Source organism: Neomonachus schauinslandi, chromosome 6 (assembly GCF_002201575.2).
Source record: "Neomonachus schauinslandi chromosome 6, ASM220157v2, whole genome shotgun sequence".
NCBI classification, from domain to species: domain Eukaryota; kingdom Metazoa; phylum Chordata; class Mammalia; order Carnivora; family Phocidae; genus Neomonachus; species Neomonachus schauinslandi.
In genome coordinates, this window is record NC_058408.1 from 120,291,385 (window position 1) to 120,315,120 (window position 23,736).

Sequence of the window (23,736 nt, forward strand, 5' to 3'; positions counted from 1 at the left end):
ACGAATGGATAAAGAAAATGCAGTGTATATACACAACGGAGTATTACTCAGCTGTAAAAAAAAAAAAAAAAAAAAGAATGCAATCTTACCATTTGCAACAACATGGATGGACCTAGGGGTATTATGCTAAATGAAATAGGTCAGACAGAGAAAGACAAATATGATCTCACGTATAGGTGGAATGTAAAAAAACAAAACAAAACTCATAAATACAGAGAACAGACTGGCAGTTGTCAAAAGAAAGGGGATGTAGGAGGTGAGTGAAAGGAGTCAAGAGATACAAACTTCCAGTTAGAAAAGTCACTGGGGATATAATGTATGGCATGGTAACTATAGTCCATAATAAGGCATTGCAAACTTGAAAGTTGCAAAAGAGTAAATCTTAAAAGTTCTCATAAGAAAAAAATTTTTTGTAATTTTGTATGATGACAGATGGTATCTAGACTTATAATGGTGATCATTTTCTAATGTATACAAATATTGAATCATTATGTTATATACCTGAAACTAATACAATGTCTATTATACTTCAATTAAAAAAAAAAATTCTATATCCACTAAGTATCCGAGACTAGAGTAACTATAGCATTCTGGAATAGGAGCATGTTTGAAAAGAAATCCATGACACTACTAGTTTATTCTTCATGACATGCTTTATATGGAATACCAGTTAGAATGGGGAGAGCTGATGAGAATTTTATAAGTCAATAAAATATGTAGGGCTAAAGACTGGTTTAAAGTCACGCCATTATTTTTCCTCTACCACAAAATATATAATATCACCCATTATTTTTTTCTTTTTTATAAAACACAGGGGGAAATACCGGTTAAAATACTTTTTGTTAAGCTATAAAGCTGTGAAGACATCTTTGTAAAAATAGTAACTGTTACTACTATTAATGTAATAAAGTGCACAAAGTTGGAAAATTCATACGGTATTCAGCATTACCTGTCTAGGGCACCTTCTAGGTGTTCGTGGGAAACATCAAAATAGTAATTGGTATGTTCTCCGCTAGTAAAGGCATTTGAACTTCCTGCGTGCTCACTGAGAAACTGGCTGTATTCATTTTCTTTAGGGTATTTCTTTGTTCCCAAAAATAGCATATGTTCACAAAAATGACTTAAGCCAGCAATATTTGGCGGATCTGACAATGAACCTGAAAGAAAAGAAAAAAATACATACCACAAATCTTTTTTTTATGTTGAAAGTTATAAAATACAGATGGATTGCAGATGATGTGGAACTTCCATTAACATGACAACTCCAACCACACAGTCAAGAGAAAGTTAGGCACAGGCTGCTCTAAAAGGGTACTGCTTCGATTCTAGCCTTAGCTTTTGATATTAATTAGTTGGTGACTTTGGGCAGATTACTTAAACTCTCTGGACATTAGTTTCCTCACACATCACACTGGAGGAAAAGAAAGGGTTGAATTCACTGTTTTATAAGAGCTAGAACGTTCTAGCTCTGACATTTTATTGCAGGAGATAATACAGTGTGTAGTGCTAAGAGTGTAGGTTTAGGGTTACCAGCTCTGCTGACTGTGAAACTGTGAGCACAATACCTTATCTTGCCGCAGTCACTTTTTCTATATATACCTACTCTAGAGAGCTGTGCGAACTCAAATCAAATGATATTTGCAAAATGCACTATGCTGTACTTGGCAATAATTATTTGTTCAATACATGATGGTTATTACCTTATTTCCTCAATTTTAAAATGCCACTGAGTTAAATAAAAGCTTTTCAGAGAGGAAAAAAAGTAACACACCGATGTACATACAGGTAAGAATCAACTGATTAAAGCCACATTAAATTTAAAAGGAAATGTGCACACAAGAATCTAGAAAATATGATTATTTCCTAGTGTACCAAAAGTGTACAAAAGCGAAAGCATTACCACTGCTAACTGAAGGACTGGAATTAATTTCGTTGCTGCTAGGTCACCTTAGCTGAGAAACTAACAAAATGTCTTGGTAAATAAATGTAAGATTATTTGATTTTGACAAATGTAGATTGCCAATAGCTGTACAGGGCTATTGTACAAAGTAAGGTAGATCAAACTGTAACTGGGAAGTCTATTTGCACACACATGGAGTTCTAATAAATCTCAACATTAGATCAAGAAAACAGAACCAAGCTCAATTCACAATTTAAATTGTACCTATGTGCACATCAAGTGCTGCTGATGACTTATCCGTGGTCGGATCACTGATGAGAAGTACTTTGATACCATTGGCCAGCTCTAGCCCACGGTATTCTCGCTTGTCTTCGGGAGATTTGATAATGTGATTTCCTAGTCTCTTGATAGCTGGATTATTCATCTTGCTGTAAGTCTTCTCTTGGAAACTAAAAAGAAAAAAAAGTATTAATTCTTGCATTGTGGCTTAATTTTTTTTAAAGAATAAAGAACAATATCAAGCAAACCCATATAATACAACATCAGATAAAAAAATATCTGGAGAAAACTTTTTTTATAACTCATCTACAGGGTATTAATTCCTCTCTTCCCTCTTACCCCTCATTCTTGTTAGAGAAATGCTAACAATATTGTTTCTGTGGAGTCCTATTTGATCTAGGAGAGCACCTGGGATGGATGGGTATTTGAGACAGGATAGGGTGGGTGATGAGCTGGTCAGTGGGCTGACCTAGAATGGGTTTTTAATTACCAATAACCACTTCCCCACATATTTCAGAAATATTTACTAAAGTAAGATGTGAGGTTGTGTAAAGGTTATTATAGGACCAAGCCAAACATTGCTCAACCTGATGATATTCAAAGATAGGACAGAGCTAGAACTCATGGGTCTGATATGCACATGCTCAGAACATAGGGGACGACAATTACCAATGAGAAAAAAAACCTGTGAAGTCCTGATACAAATAAGACACCTGGGCTAAACTATGAAGGCAGAAAAAAAAGAAAGAAAGAAAAAGTATATACAAACAAAAAGTGGGAAGGATCCCAAGTAATTTTTATAATCTGGTGAAGTAGTCCTCTCCTTTCCTCTCTAGGAAAGCTGAGTTACCAAGATGGGAAGAGACTGTTAGCACACAGAATTCTGTAGGAGTACTGTCTGGTATTAGTGCAAGGAAGAGATGTTCCAGAGTCTGGGATTATGTATATTTTTGAGACTAAGAGTATATGCTATTTTTGTCTATGTTGGGGATCATACAAGAGACAAAAATAAGCCTCTTATCATCAATAGGCCAATAGACTAATCGGGTAAAGCCCCAAACATCTGAGACTACAGAGGAAAAATGACCCTATGCTAGCATATTTTCTTCTTACCTGGAAGATAAAAGAAATAGATCTGTCTGCTCCTTAAAGACTGATAGACGTCCAAGATTTAAAGGTATATCAGAAGGGGCATAAATAGGCATATTATTATCTTCAATAAAACCTTTACTTTTCGTGTTAAAATATATGGAAAATAAGGGAAGGAAAAATTCAGTTTGCTTTTACCAGAATACCTTCCTCTCGAGGAATTCAGCTGTATAGGGATCAAACCATTCTGAACACCTACAAACTCAACAGGAGATCGAAGAAAAGAAAAGCAACAACTCTCTGAACAGAAAAGCGACCACTTTCTGGAAGGTAGGACATGCGGAGAAGTGAATCTGAGGCGATATTCGGGAGGATAAACGGTGGGGGAGGGGGCCTCCATCTGCCGCTTCTGGCAAGTGATAGAGCCGCGGAGCACAAAATCGGAACTTTAGAAGTCTGCTCCGCTGAGGGACATCGCTCCGGTGGCTAAGCAGGGGGTGGAACCCTCATGGGACAATGTGGTCTCAGGACCCTCGGGTCACAGAAAGACCGGGGGTGCCTGAGTGCAGCAGAGCTCCCAGGTATGGGAGCGGGGAAGCCGGCTGCTGAGACGGAGCCCAGGCGCGGGTTCTCAGCTCAGGGTTGCCATAAACCCTGATCCGCGGCACAGTCGGGCCATTGCTCCTCCAGCAGGGACCCAACAAGCGGCAGATCCGGGGAGACTCACCTTCCTCCCCCCGGAGGAGCAGCGCGGAAGCGCACTGCAGGGATCTGCTGGGTTTGGAGACTCCACACCTAGTCAGGTGCCAGAAATAGAAACGCTCGGTCACAGGCGGGTGAGCATGCAGTGCAGCCGGAGACCAGGGAGACGGGAGTGATTGACTGCTTTTCTCTGGGGGCTCACAGAGGAGCAGGGTCCTGAGTTCTCCGCTCCTCCAGGGCAGACACTGGGAGGCCACCATTTTCACTCTCCTCCCCCAAAGCTGTAGGGAAAGCTTGCGGGAGAACAAAAGCTCCCTAGAGCAAACCCCAGCAGATTACTTAGCCTGGACCAGGCAAGGGGGGGCAATTCCGCCTCCGGCAAAGACACTGGGAACCACGGCAACAGGCCCCTCCCCCAGAATATCAGCAAGAACAGCCAGCCAAGACCAAGTTTACCGATCAATGAGAACTGCAGAACTCCAGCGCTAGGAGAATACTGCACATAGAATCCATGGCTTTTTTTTACCATGATTCCTTAGTCTTTCAAAGTTGATTTTTTTTTTTTATTTTAACTGTCTTTTTTTTTTTTTTGCATTTTTCTTTTTCCCTTTTTCAACCAACATCTTATCAATCCCTTTTTTAAAAAATTTTTTATTTTTCATTTTGAGTCATATTCTATCCCTTCATAGTAGTTACCCTTATTTTTTTTTTTTAAAGATTTTATTTATTTATTTGAGAGAGAGAGAATGAGAGAGAGCACATGAGAGGGGGGAGGGTCAGAGGGAGAAGCAGACTCCCTGCCGAGCAGGGAGCCCGATGCGGGACTCGATCCCGGGACTCCAGGATCATGACCTGAGCCGAAGGCAGTCGCTTAACCAACTGAGCCACCCAGGCGCCCAGTTACCCTTATTTTTGGCATATATATATAAATTGTTCTCTCTTTAAAATTTTGAGATACAGTTTCTTCTAACAGATCAAAATATACCCTAAATCTCTAGTGTATGGCTTTGTTCTAGTCTCCTGCCTGATCACATTCCTTCTTTTTTTAATCCTCTTCTTTCTTTTTTCCAAACAACTTATCAATTCCTTTTATAAAATTTTTTATAATTTTCATCTTTAAAGTCATATTCCATCCCTTCATCATATCAACCCTTATTTTTGTACATATGTAAGTTTTTCCTTCTTTAAAATTTTGGGAGGCACTTTCTTCTAAAAGACCAAAATACACCCAAAATCTAGTGTGTGGCACTGATCTATGCACCAGCCTGATCATATTTGATCATATTCTGGTTTTGTTTTGTTCTGTTTTTGTTTCTTTTTATCTTTTTCTTTTTTCTTTCTTTCCCTTTCTTTTCCTCCGGCTTCAGGTCTTTTCTGATTTGTTTAGAGTATATTTTCTGGGAACGTTGCTACCCTGTTAGCATTTTGTTCTCTCATTCATCTTCTCTCCTCTGGACAAAATGACAAGACAGAAAAAATCACCTCAACAAAAAGAACAAGAGGTAGTACCGACTGCCAGGGACCTACTCAATATGGACATTAGTATGATGTCGGATCTAGAGTTCAGAATCATCACTTTAAAGATACTAGCTGGGCTTGAAAAAAGCTTGGAAGTTATTAGAGAAACCCCTTCTGGAGAAATAAAAGAACTAAAATCTAACCAAGTCGAAATCAAAAAGGCTATTAATGAGGTGCAATCAAAAATGGGGGTGCTAACTGCTAGGATAAATGAGGCAGAAGAGAGAATCAGTGATATAGAAGACCAAATGATGGAAAATAAAGAAGCAGAGAAAAACTACTACTGGATCACGAGGGCAGAATTCGAGAGATAAGCAATACCATAAGACGAAACAACATTAGAATAATTGGGATCTTAGAAGAAGAAGAGAGAGAGGGGCAGAAGGTATACTGGAGCTAATTATAGCAGAGAACCTCCCTAATTTGGGGAAAGAAACAGTCATCAAAATCCAGAAGGCACAGAGAACCCCTCTCAAAATCAATAAAAATTGGTCAACACCCCGACATCTAATAGTAAAACTTACGAGTCTCAGAGACAAAGAGAAAATCCTGAAAGCAGCTTGGGACAAGAGATCTGTAACCTACAAGGGTAGAAACATTACACTGGCAACAGACCTATCCACAGAGACCTGTCAGGCCAGAAAGGACTGGCATGATATATTCAGAGCACTAAATGAGAAAAATATGCAGCCAAGAATACTATATCCAGATAGGCTGTCACTGAAAATAGAAGGAGAGATAAAAAGCTTCCAGGACCAACAAAAACTAAAGGAATTTGCAAACACGAAACCAGCCCTACAAGAAATATTGAAAGGGGTCCTCTAAGCAAAGAGAGAGCCTAAAAGGAACATAGACCAGAAAGAAACACAGACAATATACAGTTAACAGTCACCTTACAGGCAATACAATGGCACTAAATTCATACCTTTCAATAGTTATCCTGAATGTAAATGGGCTAAATGCCCCAATCAAGAGACACAGGCTATCAGATTGGATTAAAAAACAAGACCCATCGATATGCTGTCTGCAAGAGACTCATTTTAGACCCAAAGATACCCCCAGATTGAAAGTGAGGGGGTGGAAAACCATTTACCATGCTAATGGACACTGAAAGAAAGCTCGGGTGGCAATCCTTATATCAGACAAACTAGATTTTAAGCCAAAGACTGTAATAAGAGATGAGGAAGGACACTATATCCTACTTAAAGGGTCTATCCAACAAGAAGATCTAACAATTGTAAATATCTATGCCCCTAACATGGGAGCAGCCAATTATATAAGCCAGTTAATAACAAAAGCAAAGAAACACATTGACAACAATACAATAATAGTGGGGGACTTTAACACCGCCCTCACTGAAATGGATAGATGATCTAAGCAAAAGATCAACAAGGAAATAAAGACTTTAAATGACACACTGGACCAAATGGACTTCACAGATATATTCAGAACATTCCATCCCAAAGCAACAGAATACACATTCTTCTCTAGTGCACATGCAACATTCTCCAGAATAGATCACATCCTAGGTCACAAATCAGGTCTCAACCGGTACCAAAAGATTCGGATCATTCCCTGCCTATTTTCAGACCACAATGCTTTGAAACTAGAACTCAATCACAAGAGGAGAGTCGGAAAGAACTCCAATACACGGAGGCTAAAGAGCACCCTACTGAAGAATGAATGGGTCAACCAGGAAATTAAAGAATTTTAAAAATTCATGGAAACCAATGAAAATGAAAACACAACTGTTCAAAATCTTTGGGATGCAGCAAAGGCAGTCCTAAGAGGAAAGTATATAGCAATACAAGCCTTTCTCAAGAAACAAGACAGGTCTCAAGTACACAACCTAACCCTACACCTAAAAGAGCTGGAGAAAGAACAGCAAATAAAGCCTAAACCCAGCAGGAGAAGAGAAATAATAAAGATCAGAGCAGAAATCAATGAAATAGAAACCAAAAGAACAGTAGAACAGATCAACGAAACTAGGAGCTTGTTCTTTGAAAGAATTAACAAGATTGATAAACCCCTGGCCAGACTTATCAAAAAGAAAAGAGAAATGACCCAAATCAACAAAACCATGAATGAAAGAGGAGAGATCACAACCAACACCAAAGAAATACAAATAATTATAAGAACATATTATGAGCAACTCTATGCCAGCAAATTAGATAACCTGGAAGAAAAGGATACATTGCTAGAGATGTATCAACTACCAAAATTGAACCAGGAAGAAATAGAAAACCTGAACAGAACTATAAACACTAAGGAAGTTGAAGCAGTCATCAAAAATCTCCCAACAAACAAAAGCCCAGGGCCAGATGGCTTCCCAGGGGAATTCTACCAAACATTTCAAGAAGAATTAATACCTATTCTTCTGAAACTGTTCCAAAAAATAGAAATGGAAGGAAAACTTCCAAACTCATTTTATGAGGCCACCATTACCTTGATCCCCAAACCAAAGACCCCATCAAAAAGGAGAATTACAGACCAATATCCTTGATGAACATGGATACAAAAATCCTCACCAAAATACTAGCCAATAGGATCCAACAGTACATTAAAAGGATTATTCACCACAACCAAGTGGGATTTATCCCTGGGCTGCAAGGTTGGTTCAACATCTGCAGATCAATCAACATGATACAATACATTAAAAAAAGAAAGAACAAGAATCATATGAGTCTCTCAATAGATGCAGAAAAAGCATCTGACAAAGTACAGCATCCTTTCTTGATCAAAACTCTTCAGAGTATAGGGATAGAGGGTACATACCTCAATATCATAAAAGCCATCTATGAAAAACCTACAGTGAATATCATTCTCAATGGAGAAAAACTGAGAGCTTTCCCCCTAAGGTCAGGAACATGGCAGGGATGTCCACTATCACCACTGCTATTCAACATAGTATTAGAAGTCCTAGCCACAGCAATCAGACAACAAAAAGAAATCAAAGGCATCCAAATCGGCAAAGAAGTCAAACTCTCACTCTTTGCAGATGATATGATACTTTATGTGGAAAACCCAAAAGACTCCACCCCAAAACTGCTAGAACTCATACAGGAATTCAGTAAAGTGGCAGGATATAAAATCAATGCACAGAAGTCAGTGGCATTCCTATACACCAACACAAGACAGAAGAAAGAGAAATGAAGGAGTTGGTCCCATTTACAATTGCACCCAAAACCGTAAGATACCTAGGAATAAATCTAACCAAAGAGACAAAGGATCTGTACTCAGAAAACTATAAAATACTCATGAAAGAAATTGAGGAAGACACACAGAAATGGAAAAATGTTCCATGCTCATGGATTGGAAGAACAAATATTGTGAAGATGTCAATGCTACCTAGAGCAATCTACACATTCAATGCAATCCCCATCAAAATACCATCCACTTTTTTCAAAGAAATGGAACAAATAATCCTAAAATTTGTATGGAACCAGAAAAGACCCCGAATAGCCAAAGGAATGTTGAAAAAGAAAAGCAAAGCTGGCAGCATCACAATTCCAGACTTCCAGCTCTATTACGAAGCTGTCATCATCAAGACAGTACGGTACTGGCACAAAAACAGACACATACATCAATGGAACAGAACAGAGAGCCCAGAAACGGACCCTCAACTCCTCAACTTCGACAAAGCAGGAGAGAATGTCCAATGGAAAAAAGACAGTCTCTTCAACAAATGGTGTTGGGAAAATTGGACAACCACATGCAGAAGAATGAAACTGGACCATTTCCTTATACCACGCACAAAAATAGACTCCAAATGGTTGAAAGACCTCAATGTGAGACAGCAGTCCATCAAAATCCTAAAGAAGAACACAAGCAGCAACCTCTTCGACCTCAGCCGCAGCAACTTCTTCCTAGAAACATCGCCAAAGACAAGGGAAGCAAGGGCAAAAATGAACTATTGGGACTTCATCAAGATAAAAAGCTTTTGCACAGCAAAAGAAACAGTCCACAAAACCAAAAGACAACCGACAGAATGGGAGAAGATATTTGCAAATGACATATCAGATAAAGGGCTAGTATCCAAAATCTATAAAGAACTTATGAAACTCAACACCCAAAGAACAAAGAATCCAATCAAGAAATGGGCAGAAGACATGAACAGACATTTCTGCAAAGATGACATCCAAATGGCCAACAGACACATGAAAAAGTGCTCAACATTGCTCGGCATCAGGGAAATCCAAATCAAAACCTCAATGAGATACCACCTCACACCAGTCAGAATGGCTAAAATTAACAAGTCAGGAAACGACAGATGTTGGCGGGGATGTGGAGAAAAGGGAACCCTCCTACACTGTTGGTGGGAATGCAAGCTGGTGCAACCACTCTGGAAAACAGTATGGAGGTTCCTCAAAAAGTTGAAAATAGAGCTACCATATGATCCAGCAATTGCACTACTGGGTATTTACCCCAAAGATACAAATGTAGGGATCCGAAGGGGTACGTGCACCCTGATGTTTATAGCAGCAATGTCCACAATAGCCAAACTGTGGAAAGAGCCAAGATGTCCATCGACAGATGAATGGATAAAGAAGATGTGGTATATATATACAATGGAATATCATGCAGCCATCAAAAGGAATGAGATCTTGCCATTTGCAATGATGTGGATGGAACTGGAGGGTGTTATGCTGAGCAAAATAAGTCAGAGAAAGACATGTGTCATATGACCTCACTGATATGAGGAATTCTTAATCTCAGGAAACAAACTGAGGGTTGCTGGAGTGGGGGGTGGGGTGGGAGGGATGGGGTGACTGGGTGATAGACACTGGGGAGGGTATGTGCTATGGTGAGTGCTGTGAATTGTGCAAGACTGTTGAATCACAGATGTGTACCTCTGAAACAAATAATGTAATATATGTTAAGAAAAAAAAAGACAGGAGGGGAAGAATGAAGGGGGGGAATCGGAGGGAGAGACGATGGACTTTGAAAAACAAACTGAGGGTTCTAGAGGGGAGGGGGATGGGAGGATGGGTTGGCCTGGTGATGGGTATTAACTGGGGCATGTTCTGCATGGAGCACTGGGTGTTATGCACAAACAATGAATCATGGAACACTGCATCAAAAACTAATGATGTAATGTATGGTGATTAACATAACAAAAAATTAAAGAAGAAAAAAAGAATACCTTCTGCTCTGAAATTATCTAACTATTCTTCTGAGTCACAATTGATAAAAAAAAAAAAAAAAAGAGGTTTGCTCCTATTAAGATTGTTGTCTAGATCTCCTTTTGAGAAGACTCTTTGGAATTTTAAGATACTGTAAGTCATACTAAATATATAATACTGGTTTTTTAAAATCACATAGTGCTAATAGTCATGCCCTATTTATAGTAAAAATTATTTCTTGAAAAACAAAGCATAAAATATAATGCTAACATTTTTGGGATATAAGATCACCATTGGAAAAATCAAACGCAATTTAGAAGTTATAAGGTATTAACAACTCCTTTCTATTTCATTAGTCACAAGCCACTGAAGTTCGATGTTCAAGACAGATGAAAATATCTAAGTACAAAGTCTTAAAAAAGGTGTTCTGTGGTTAAAAAAAAAAATCTCAGGGTAACAGAAAATTATCTACCTGAGCCTCCAAAGAGGGGCACAAGGATAATAATCCTGGCTAAGGTACTTCCCAAAGGACAATCTGTTTGGACTACGACAAATGCCTTCAGTACGTATCTGATTTCAAGGACTTTAATCTGGGTTAAGATTAAATAAACCACGAGACAGCCTCCATTAAGACCCTCAAGAAGAAGGGCAGCATTAAAAGAAAATAGGAAAGCTCAGTGTGTACCACAGAGAATAACCTACGCTCCTTCCTGTAATGCTCTACTAGAGAGAGGGGTTGGGATTCTTGTAATGGATTTCACCAAGTGGGAGCAAAAACCAAAGGCTATTTATTTTTATCCCATTGCCATTGTTTCCACCTAACTCCCTCTACGGTGCTTGGCCCAGTTAGTCTGGCCTAGGAGAACCAAGGACTACAAATGACTAAAATGTAATGACGATGATGACGGAGCTCTAAAAAGTCTGTCCAACCCACAGCTGTGGTGGGGAGATGAAATACACCTCACTTTTGTAGGACGGATGGTCTTATTCTGTGGGAGGTGAAAAACTCATCAGATGTAAGATAACCACCCTCCACTACAGGCTACATTCCCCTTGTCCAAATTTTCATTTTTTTCAGAGGAAAAAAATATGTACCATCGGAGCTCATCACAGGTATGCACAGAACTCATTCAGATATTGAAGGCATGCCTGATTGATATCCCTGGTGTGACTGACCACAGAGAGATGGATTTATTCTCTAAGTCAAATATAAAAATTAATCCAACTACTTTTAGACTTCTGTACCAGAAATCAAGGACAACTATAAATTTCTATGCTGGCAATGCTACCAAATCAAACATCATGACTTCTTGAGGAAGTAAAAGCCAAAAGAAACAGTACCAACATCTTCAAACAAGATCCATCCCCAGCAATCTATATTCAGTAGGCACAGTCTGGATCCCTACAGCCTATCTATCAGCACATCCTACAACAATTTGATTCTCACCTTCTGGAGAACTGAAGGAAATGATCGGGAACTCCTCTGACGATGAATTCATAAACAGCTTGCCTGTCTCTGTATTTATACTCATTAGATCACATCCCAGCTCCCTCATTAGCATAAAGCCTTCAGGAGTAATTCTGACTTTCAGATGACAGGCTGGTGCTAACTCAAATGCTTTCCCAGACACTTATTTGATATTTTTAACCTAAGTCAAAATCTTAGGAGCAATAAAACTGCTTTCCATTTTAGTGACATTATCATACACTGGAAACTTCATAAGGTACAACATTGTCAGTGTTAGCATTCTGATAAACTGGAGAGAGATTTAGTAATTACAGCATACTTTGTAGTTCTGTTCAGAATTTAAAACAATGACTAAAATCACAATAGGTAAAAGCTGGAAGAGTCATTACTTGTTATCCAGTCCTTTGCAGTACGTGGACTGGCAGCACTGGCCCTTCCTGAGAGCTGGTTAACAATGCAAGATATCAGAACCCACCAGAGACCCACTGAGCCAGAATCTGCATTTGAACAAGATCCCCAAGTGGGCTAGTCCCCTCATCTTACTTATAGGGACACTGAAGGTCAGGGAACTTAAATTGCTTGTCCAAGATCATACAGCAAGTTACAATTAGAATTCAACTCTTAACTTCCAGTCCTGTGTCCACTCCAGCTCCCTCACAGCTAAAGGAATATTTAAGGAGGCCTCTTAAGGTGTAGACACTACATCATGTATGTTAGCTATAAAGATGAGTGCCCCAGAGCCCTTGCTCTGAAGGAACCCAGGCTAGTGAGGAGAAAACAGGTCATTATCTTTTAAGTAGTGACAAAGTTGTTCCCGGGGCACTATGGGAATAATGAAAAGGGGACACCTAACTCTGTCTAAGAGGGGAGAGAGGGGAGAGAGGAAGTAAGTGGAAGCATGCCAAATAAAAGGAAGGACATACCTGAGCAAAGGGCTGGCGGTGAGAAAAAAACAGGAGGCATAAAGCAGAAAAACAAGAGCTTGGTGTTAACAGAACTACGACCAGAACTTCCCCTGAAAGATCACGGATTTTTTATCTAGACCAGTAAAGACCTAAACTGCAGGTGTGCAAAATCAAATTCCCAAACAGGTCATTTCCAAATTCCCATACCAAGAGGAAATTTTTTATGCAAATAATCTTTTATTCAGATGACCTTTTAGTCTTTTTTTTCTCACATCTCTTTGTTTCACAGACTATTTAACAGGAGATTGAGAAATTTTACTTTGCGTTTTGCTCCCTACCCACCCCCATAGCTTCAGACATATTTAAAGGTAGACCTCATTTATTTCTAATTTCTAAATGCATGACCTATAAACTCGAACAGGTGAATGAGCATGCTAATAGCAAAATTGTAAATCAAAACCTCCCTTCTGTGGAATCCATCCACCCACTCCTAAAACCATAGGCAGAAGGCTGAGCTTGCCTACGGCGCTCCTGAATAGGGAGGAGAAAAATGCCTGAAATCAGAACCACACCATAAACATCCTTTCTTCCCTGAGGAAGACAGAAGTAAGAGAGAGAATATCAAGGTAGTGATGGTATAAGCCCTAGGATGCTTCAATATAAGATCACGTATTCTCAAATGCTTGGCCTAAAAAAATCACAACATCTCTCAGGGAAGCATATACTCATGGCTCTTCAGTTATACGTACTACTATACCTCACTTTATATACCAGCTCGATTATAAAGGTGGGTATAAACTAAAATCCTGTCAATTAAATCTTGTTTTCCTGTGATGAGATGCTTTTTCTTTGTTCAAAGGCAGAATGTCAGCTGTTCTAACTCTGCATTCTCTGGAAAGAAGTTTACCATGAAAAAATGAACCTTGAATGAGTAAGGGTGGTTATAATTAAAGGACTCCTACAGGGGCACCTGGATGGCTCAGTCGGTTAAGGGTCTGACTGTTGATTTCAGCTCAGGTCATAATCTCAGAGTTGTGAGATCAAGCCCTGCAGTAGCTCCCCACTCAGTGTGAAGTCGGCTTGAGATTCTCCCTCTACCTCTGGCCCTCCCCCTGCATGCGTTCATGCACTCTCTCTGAAATAAATAAAATTTTGAAAAATAAATAAAGGAATCCTATAGCAGCATCATTTTAGAGATAAGCGCTTTTGCAAATTTTTAGTTTTGGTGCATACATATCAATGGCTGTACATTTCAAAAGTGACAAGCTTAACATGGAACACTTTATAGGGGCTTTATGGAGGTTGAAGCAAATGAACAAAACCTCCATTTTATACCTCTTGCCACACAGTTACTTAACTACAGGTTTCTAAGAGTTGTAGTTTGAGGACTGAGGGTGTTTCACACCTTCTTCCTTCTCCCACAGGTAGCCTTCAGGCTGTTAGAAAATTTAAGATGCCACAGTACAAACCAATACTAACAATTACTCTCATTTTTAAAGTGTCATATGCTTTATAAACTGCTCATTTAATTTTCCCATTCTCCCTAAGTGACAGGTCACAGCAGCTGTTGGACATTCTCCTCAACCCCAGAAGAGGAAATAAAAGCTCAGTGATTAAGTGACTTGCCCAAGGGCATTTACACAATTGATTTGTGGCAGAGCTGGAACTCTCAACAAAGAGGAAGCGTGGGAAGGGAGGAGCAGAAGGCGGTACTTAAGGAAATCATATATGGCTTTCTTCCTCAGCTCCCAGTTACCACCCCCACAGCCCTTCCCTGATCTCATTCCCCTCCCTCACAATCCCAAGTAACAAAAACAAGGAAACAAAAATTAATATAGGTCAAAATAAATGCTCCAGTTCTTTTACTCCTTTCTCTCCATAGGAAACAGAGATAGGTAGTAAAAAGGAGCCTGGAAGAATGCTTCTAATCTGCCAGAGTCCCTGGGCTGAGAACTATATTGTCTCATGATACTTCGGTAATAAAAAATAAGAAGGAAACCAATGGCAGGATTAAATGTATAGCAAGTTTAAAGAGAGAGAAGTGTATGTACAATTGTCTCATGCATGAAAGGGAATACAATAATTACTACAATATATATGGTAGGGCTGAGGCTATTTTTCAGAAGCATACAGTGAGCCATGTGAACAGATAAAAAGGTGAAAAAAAATCAATTATCTGAGTAGATGCAGAAGAAGTAACTAAATTCAACAATTTTTAAGTCTGCAAACTAGAAATTGAAGGAAGAAAATTCCTTCATCTGAAAAATATCCACAAAAACTACAGCAATCATCATACTCAATGGTAAAATAATGCAGACACCCTCAACCCCCTTCCCCACAAACAGGATGTCACTATCCTCTCTTCTATTCAACAATGGACTGATGATTCTGACCAGTCCAATAATGCAAGAAAAATAAAACACATAAACATGAGAAAGAAGGGGAAGAGCAACTAACATTATTCATAGGTGACATGACTGTGTATGAAGGGGTTCAGAGCAAGTCTCCCCAAAATATGTCACTTTGGCATGTGGACTATTTTGAGCTGAAGGGAATCAAGACCCTGCAGGCTCAAGAGAAGTTTTGGCGCCTCCCATAACTACCTAAAAGAATCTAAATTGGGGGTCTTCCCCAGAAGTAGAGTTATTACCAGAAATAAATTTTATCTAAGTGACTCATGTGTATGGGGGGCAAACACCTAGTTATCAAATATCTGTTCTTCTTACTGCCTGTGAACGGCCCTCTTCCCCTTTGAGGCCCCAGGACTCATCCCACTCCTTAGCTCGGGTTGTCATATATACCTCATTTTACCTTTCTGTCTTTGAACCTCTCCTCTGTGTATGGTTCCTATACATACAAAATTAAATTTGATTTTATCCTGTTAATCTGTCAATTTAATTCTTAGACCAGCCAGAAGAACCTTTGAAGGATGGAGGAAAACCCCAAGAATCTCTGACAACTTCCATTTCTGGATGGGATAATAATAGGTTATGGCAACCAGATTCAGCTTCAATAAATAGAAAAGGCCATGATAAATTAGAAAGTCACATTTTCAAAGATGTTGGAGAGTTGTGGAAGAAATGAGGATTGGATGAACTGCAAATCCCAGAGATGGGAGAACTCTCTGGGTGAGCTGATGATCATCATCTGTCTTCTTCTCTGAGGGTATTTGCTAATTTTGAATGCAGACTGAAGATGACACTTGGCCTAAGAAGAAAGACTCTACTCAACAAAGATAATCAAGGCTTTGGTGGGTGCATGAGTTTGGTGTGACAGATTAAAGGCTCAAGATGCCCCAAATCCATAGGTGATTTTTGTCACAGCTTTTCTGAGCTATCACTACATACCCACCAGAATGGCTAAAATAAAAAGGATGGAAAATACCAAGTGATACAGAACTTATAGGGTAACCCAAACTCTCATACACTGCTGGTGGAAATGCAAGTTGGTACAACCATTTTTTAAAAACTGGCAGTCTAGAGGCACCTGGGTGGCGCAGTCAGTTAAGCATCCGACTCTTGGTTTTGGCTCAGATCTGATCTCAGGGTCATGAGATCAAACCCAGCATCAGGCTCCACACTCGTTGGGCTCCACATTCAGCACAGAGTCCACTTGGGTTTCTCCCTCCCTCTCCCTTTGCTCTTCCCCCCCCCCCACGGGAGCGCTCTAAAATAAACAACATCTTTAGAAAAATGGCAGTCTACACTAAAGCTGACAATATGACATAACAATTCATAAATTAGATATATACCTGAAATAAATGCATTTATATGTTCATAGCAATATGATTCACAATAGCCAAAACTAGAAACAATCAAATGTCCATTAACAGTGAAAAGATAAGTCCATTGTGTGATATACTCACACAATGAAATAGTATACAACAATGAAAATGAAAAGCTAGAACAAGGCACAATAAGGATGAATCTCACTAACATAAGGTTGAGTGAAAGAAGCTTTATGCAAAGACTAAATACTGTATCCTCCCATTTATATAAAGTGCAAGAACAAGTAAAATCAAGCCAAGCCTTTTGTCAAGATAGTGGTTTCCCTTGGGGGCATGGAGCAGTGATTAGAAGGAAATATGAGGGAGGTTTCTGGGACACTGGTCACATGTCGGTTGTACAGATATGTTTGGTTTGTGAAAATTCATCAACCTGAACACTTTTTTTTCAATTAAATAGAGTTTTTTTAAATAGAGTTTTTAAAAATAGCAAACATAATAAAATAAAAGAGGAAGGAGATACATGAATTACTCAAGGCTAATATTATCATGCACAAAAAGTCATCTTGGAAATGGTGCCACATGGAAACTGAGAAGTAGCTGTCCAAAATCAAACAAGTGCTAAACTAAGAAGGCTCACTAAGAAACAATAGTCCAATTAACATGATAATTATCTAACCCTTCTCAGGTGTGTCTTGAGACAACTATTTCTGTTGATGTCATCTTGGCCAGAAGAAACAGGAGGCCCATATAAGTACAACATGAGTCAATTTAACTAAGTCAATAATAAAGTAAGATGTTAAATATTTTAACTCAAGTCTTTAGTCACTAAGTATGATACGAAAACTAGCTTTGGAGTAATTACTTACTTTAGACCTCAGTTAAGATTTAAAAATAAAACTTGATACTCCCGGCAACCAACCAAGAGTGACAAGCAACAAATATAATCCAAATAAAAGCAAAATGGTGAAACTTTAAATTCTCCCCTCAACAATTTTCAACGTTTACATCAAACAACTTCTAACCCATGATATGAGACAGGTTCTTTATTTTAAAACAAAACAAAAAGAATACTATATGAAGTTAAAATTTCTTGGGGCCCCTGGGTGGTTCAGTGGGTTAAATGTTGGACTCTTGGTTTCAGCTCAGGTCATGATCTCATGGATAGTGGGATTGAGCCCCACCTCGGGCTCCGAGCTCAGCAGGGAGTCTGCTTGAAGATTCTCTCCCTCTGCCCTTCCCCTCACTCATGTGCACATGCACATGTGCTCTCTCTCTCTCAAACCTTTTATTTTTTAAGATTTTATTTATTTATTTGAGACAGTGTGCAAGCAGGGGGAGCAGCACACAGAGGGAGAGGGAGAAGCAGGATCCCCGCCGAGCAGGGAGCCCCATGTGGGGCTCAATCCCAGGACCCTGAGATCATGACCTGAGCCGAAGGGAGACACTTAATGACTGAGCCACCCAGGCGCCCCTCAAACAAATAAATCTTAAAAAAAAAAAAAGTTAAAATTTCTTCAAACTCAGAATTATTTTTACACATGGGTCATCATCCTCATAGATGCTCCATGATCCCAGAACAAACAGCAAGGACAGCTCAAAGATCATTGTCATGGTCTCTAAAGATTAATTCAAATCACAAGCTAAGAAGTTATCAACCTGTAATTAATTCTCTCACGACAGTCCTCCAAGAAAAGCAAACCATAAACACTCAATTCTACACAGAGGGATATACTTCCACTTGAGGGCTCAGTTCTAACCATATGTACCCTGTGGTTCTGACAGAATTCTGCCCTCTTCAGATAATGCTGGATCAGAAAGCTAGACCTGGACTTTGCCTTGAAATGATTTTCCATGCCAGCACTGACCCACTGACCACTTCCAGCAAGTGTTCAGTAATTATATACCTTCACCTTTACCAAATGACCCCTTTACTGCTCAGATTTTAGATACTATTAGACTCTTCTGGTCAAACTGGGCTTTTGGGCCTCATCTAGTTTTGCCAATCAAGAGTCATGTGAAGGGGTGCCTGGGTGGCTCAGTCAGTTAAGCATCCGACTCATCGTTTTGGCTCGGGTCATGATCTCATGGGTCATGAGATCAAGCCCCACGTCAGGCTCCATGCTCAGAGGGGAGTCTGCTTGGATTCTCTCCCTCTGCCCCTCCCCCCACTCACTCACACTCTAAAATGAATATTTAAAAAAAAAAGTTATGTGAGGTGGGGGTGCCTGGGTGGCTCAGTGACTTGGGTGTACAACTCTTGGTTTCAGCTTGGGTCATGAAATTAAGCCCCACATTGGGCTCTGTGCTCAACAGGGAGTCCGCTTGATATTCTCTCTCTCCCTCTCCCTCTATCCCTCCCACCTATGCCCTCCCTCTCTCTCTCTCTAATAATAAATGAACAAATCTTTAAAAAAAAAAAAGTCATGTGAAGTGTTCATATGAGTCTGTTAAACTTGACAGAGGTAACTACAAGTCCATCAGACTTGAGCAGCGTTTATAGCATTTCTCTTGTAAGACAGGTATAAAACGAAACAAAACTTCATCAAGGCACAGTGTCTGGTACACAGTAGGCACTCACAAATGGTAACCTTATATTATAATCATCATTATTATGGTCCCACGGGGTGATATGCAAACAGACCCACCTCAGTAACCACCATGTTATTACCAGCGTTATTATATACTCATGCAAATTCCAGTTGTATGTTGTCATCTCTAGAGGTCAAGAACATTCACCGGACAGGCTGGTAATAGCACGGTACTTTATAAGACTATCAGAAAAACAGGTAAATAATTATCCCTTTATAATTGCCATACGCAGGCCACTGTTTATGTCAGTGGTTCTCAACAGGTGACAATTTTGTGGGACATTTGGCTATGTGTCATAAATGAATTGTCACAACTAAAGGGTGAAACTGGTAAATAGTGAGTAGAGGCCAGGGATGCTGCTAAGCCATGCTGCAATGCACAGGACAGTCCCCACAACTAAGAATTATCCAGCCCAAAGTGTCAACAGGGTCAAGGGTGGAAGACACTATTTTATAGTTCTGACTTCATTATCCAAAAATAATGGATGTGGGGCCCCTGGGTGGCTCAGTCAGTTAAGCGTCTGCCTTCTGCTCAGGTCATGATCCTAGGGTCCTGGGATCGAGCCCTGCATTGGGCTCCCTGCTCTCCGGGGAGCCTGCTTCTCCCTCTCCCTCTGCTGGTGCTCTCTCTCTCTCTGTCAAATAAATAAATAAAATCTTAAAAAAAAAAAAAAATGGATGAGAACCACTGCAACCAATTCAATCCACTTAAAATAAAAGCAGGAGATGGCCTCATCAAAACAAAGAAAGCTGGGGGGCCTGGCTGCCTCAGTCGGTTAAGCATCCAACTCTTGATTCTGGCTCAGGTCATGATCTCAGGGTCCTGGGATCAAGCCCGCCTCAGGCTCTGTGCTCAGCCAGGAGTCTGCTTGAGGATTCTCTCACCCTCTCCCTCTGTCCCCATCCCCGCTGCTCATACTCACATGTGCTCTCTCCCTCTCAAATAAAATCTTTAAAACAACAACACAAAGTGAGAAGGTATTGACATTTTAGCACAAGGAAAGAAAAGGAACCACACACCAGAAGCCCATGTTGCTCAGAAATCAAAACTTATTAGCACTCATAGGGATTTTGAAGCTACTTAGTTTGATGTCTAGTAAAAGGAGGCCCATGCAAAGTGACCCATTCAAGATAACAAAGCCAATCTGTGCCAAAGAGGGCTTTACCTCAGACCTTCTGACCACTAGACAAAGTGACTTTTCCACTACATCACACTAGTTCCCGAGAGAACAGAATTATAGAGCAAATAAGACATTCTGTCACCAATGTCAGTCTGGAGTACAAAGTCAGAACCAGGAGTCAAGCTCCCTGATCTCTTCCCAGGACAGATTCTGAGCTCAAGAATGTTACCCTGCGGTGCCTGGATGGCTCAGTTGGTTAAACATCCAACTCTGGATATTCCTTCTTGCTTTGTGGAAAATTAGCTGACCACTGAGTTGAGGGTCCATTTCTGGATTTTCTATTCTGTTCCATTGATCTGTGTGTCTGTTTTTGTGCCAGCACCATACTGTCTTGATGATTACAGCTTTGTAATAGAGCTGGAAGTCCAGAATCATGATGCCTCTAGATTTGCTTTTCTTTTCCAGGGTTGCTTTAGCCATTCAGGGTCTTTACAAATTTTAGGATAGTTCAATATTTGCAAATCAATCAACATGATATATCACATCAACAAAACAAAGAATAAAAACCATATGATCATCTCAATCAATGGATGCAGAAAAAGTACTAGACAAAAATCCAGCATCTGTTTGTGATAAACACTCTCAACAAAGTGGACTTAGCAGGAACATACCTCAACATAATAAAGGCCATATATGAAAAACCCACAGCTAACATCATATACAATGGTGAAAAACTGAGAGTTTTTCCTCTAAGATCAGGAACAAGACTAGAATGTCCACCTTTTTTTTTTTTTTAAGATTTTATTATTTATTTATTTGACAGAGAGAGACACAGTGAGAGGGAACACAAGCAGGAGGAGTGGGAAAGGGAGAAGCAGGCTCCCCGCGGAGCAGGAAGCCCAATGCGGGGCTTGATCCCAGGAGCCTGGGATCATGACCTGAGCCTAAGGCTTAACAACTGAGCCACCCAGGCGCCCCTAGAATGTCCACTCTTGCCTCTTTTATTCAAATAGTACTGGAAGTCCTAGCCACAGCAACACTAATAATGAAATAACAGAAAGAGAAGCAGTCCACAAATTTAACGTAAACCCCATGAAAATATCAATAGTATTTTTCACAGAACCAGAACAAATAATACTAAAATTTGTATGGAACCACAAAAGACCCAAAACAGCCAAAGCAATCTTGAGAAAGAAAAACAAAGCTGGAGGTATCACAATTCCAGATCTCAAGATATACTACAAAGTTGTAGTAATCAAAACAGTACGGTACTGGCAAAAAACAGACACACAGATCAACGGAGCAGAACAGAGAGCCCAGAAACAAACCCATGCTTATTTATAATGGTCAATTAATCTACAACAAAGGAGGCAAGAATATACAATGGGGAAAAGACAGTCTCTTCAACAAATGGTGTTGGGAAAACTGGACAGCTACATGCAAAAGAATCTTTCTCACACCATACACAAAAATAAACTCATAATGAGTTAAAAACCTACTTGTGTGACCTGAAACCATAAAACTCCTAGGAGAAAAAACTTAGAGGAGAGCACGAGCCAGGGGACAGAGGGAGAGGGAGAAGCAGGCTCCCCACTGAGCAGGGAGCCCGATGTGGGGCTCGATCCCAGGACCCTGGGATCATGACCTGAGCTGAAGGCAGCCGCTCAACTGACTGAGCCACCCAGGCGCCCCAATACCAACATTTTTTTCAAAGTCACTCTATAGGGCTCAATGAAACTTGGCGTCTATTCCTTCCCCTTTATTTGCAGGTTACCAATGAAATGGTCTTTGGTCTTTTCCCAAGGCCCCAGTCTGCTTAAAACCTCTCTGGCTGGGGGCACCTAGGTGGCTCAGTTAGTTGGGCATCTGCCTTCGGCTAGGGTCATGATCTCCAGGTTCTGGAATCGAGTCCCGAGATGGGCTCCCTGCCCAGTGGGGAGTCTGCTTCTCCCTCTCCCTCCCATCCCTCTCCTGCTCTCTCTCACTATCTCTCTCTTTTAAGATTTTACTTATTTATGAGAGAGAGAGCACAAGCAGGGGGAGAGGCAGGCAGAGGGAGAAGCAGGCTCCCTGCTGAGCAAGGAGCCCGATGCAGGACTCGATCCCTGGACCCTGGGATCATGACCTGAGCCGAAGGCAGATGCTTAACTGACTGAGCCACCCAGGCGTCCATAAATAAATAAAATCTTCAAAAACAAAGAACAAACCAAACCTCTTTGGCTGGCACTTCTAACCATTCTGCGTCTGATTATCATCTTCTGCCTCTCTAACCCCCAACCTCTCCAACTCTGTTTCCTCATCCCTAAATGTCAGCATTCCTCAGGGTGTAACTTGGGCCCTCTATCTCTACACAAATATTTCCCATATACCCATCCATCTCAGTGTCTTCAACCATCACCTCTATACACAACTATCTGATGTAGGAAATCTGCTCAGACCTTATCAAGGTCCATCCATATTTCCAATGCTTCAAACCTCCCATTCACTATTCAGCAATAGCTCCAGACTCAATATCACCAACTCACCATATACCATGCTGATCCCTTCCAAAACCTCCTTGTTCTGACTTCCCCATCTCTACTACAGATGCCGAGCTACCTCTAAGGTAGTAAATAATATAATGACCAACCCCTGAGGTTCTTGAGTGAGCCCATCTGGATTCACTTCTGGCTAAACCACTCACTAGTATATCCTTGAGCAAGTTAACCTCTTTGAGCCTCAATCTCCTTATCTGAAAAAAAAAGAACCACAGTCTCTCTCTCACAGAACTATTGTGGCCGTTAAACAACACATGGGAAGCTCAAAATACAAGGCAAAACACATAATAGGCATTCAATAAATATGAGCTACTAAATCTTTTATGGTTCACTTTAACAGCAACGTCAAGAGCCTCACAGCTGAGTCTACTTAGCCTTCACTGCAGCTTAGTCTTGTTCTAGGTTCCTCAAACAGTGGAAATTTTAGACACTCCTGTTCAGGAATCATCAACCAGGTTGTGATCTTTAAACTGAACTCTTTCCTTAACTACAATCTGCAAGCTGGATCACCATTTTGGTTTTGGGTATTTAAGGACTGCTCAATCTTGTCCACTACCCTGAGGGACCCTGAGTCACCCATCTTCCTGATGGTTAAAGGCTAGCTATGAGACGGTTAACAGTGCCTACGAGACTGCCCCACCCCTGCACCTGACCAACCTGTTCTCTTGGCATGTCTTTAGAACACCAGCCCCCCACCAGCCAGGACCAACATCTCACCTAACTGGACTTCTTCCCACTGCCTGGAGGTGAATCTCCCCACAAGAGCCTTCCCTACCCTG

General features: G+C 40.4%; 1 protein-coding gene across 4 annotated transcripts in view; it reads right to left on the reverse strand.

Annotated features, from left to right (window-relative positions):
- Positions 1–23,736, reverse strand: part of IDE (insulin degrading enzyme) — a 111,056-nt gene that overhangs the window by 73,900 nt on the left and 13,420 nt on the right. For 3 of the 4 annotated variants that reach the window (XM_044916107.1, XM_021700127.1, XM_021700126.1), the window contains exons 2-3: positions 2,165–2,349; positions 950–1,157 (exon numbers count right to left, since the gene is read on the reverse strand). In XM_044916107.1, the coding sequence (XP_044772042.1) occupies positions 950–1,157; positions 2,165–2,349 (393 nt within the window). Of the gene's footprint in view, positions 1–949; positions 1,158–2,164; positions 2,350–12,058; positions 12,089–23,736 lie in introns of those variants that run through there. The other variant, XM_021700124.1, reaches the window with a different exon arrangement.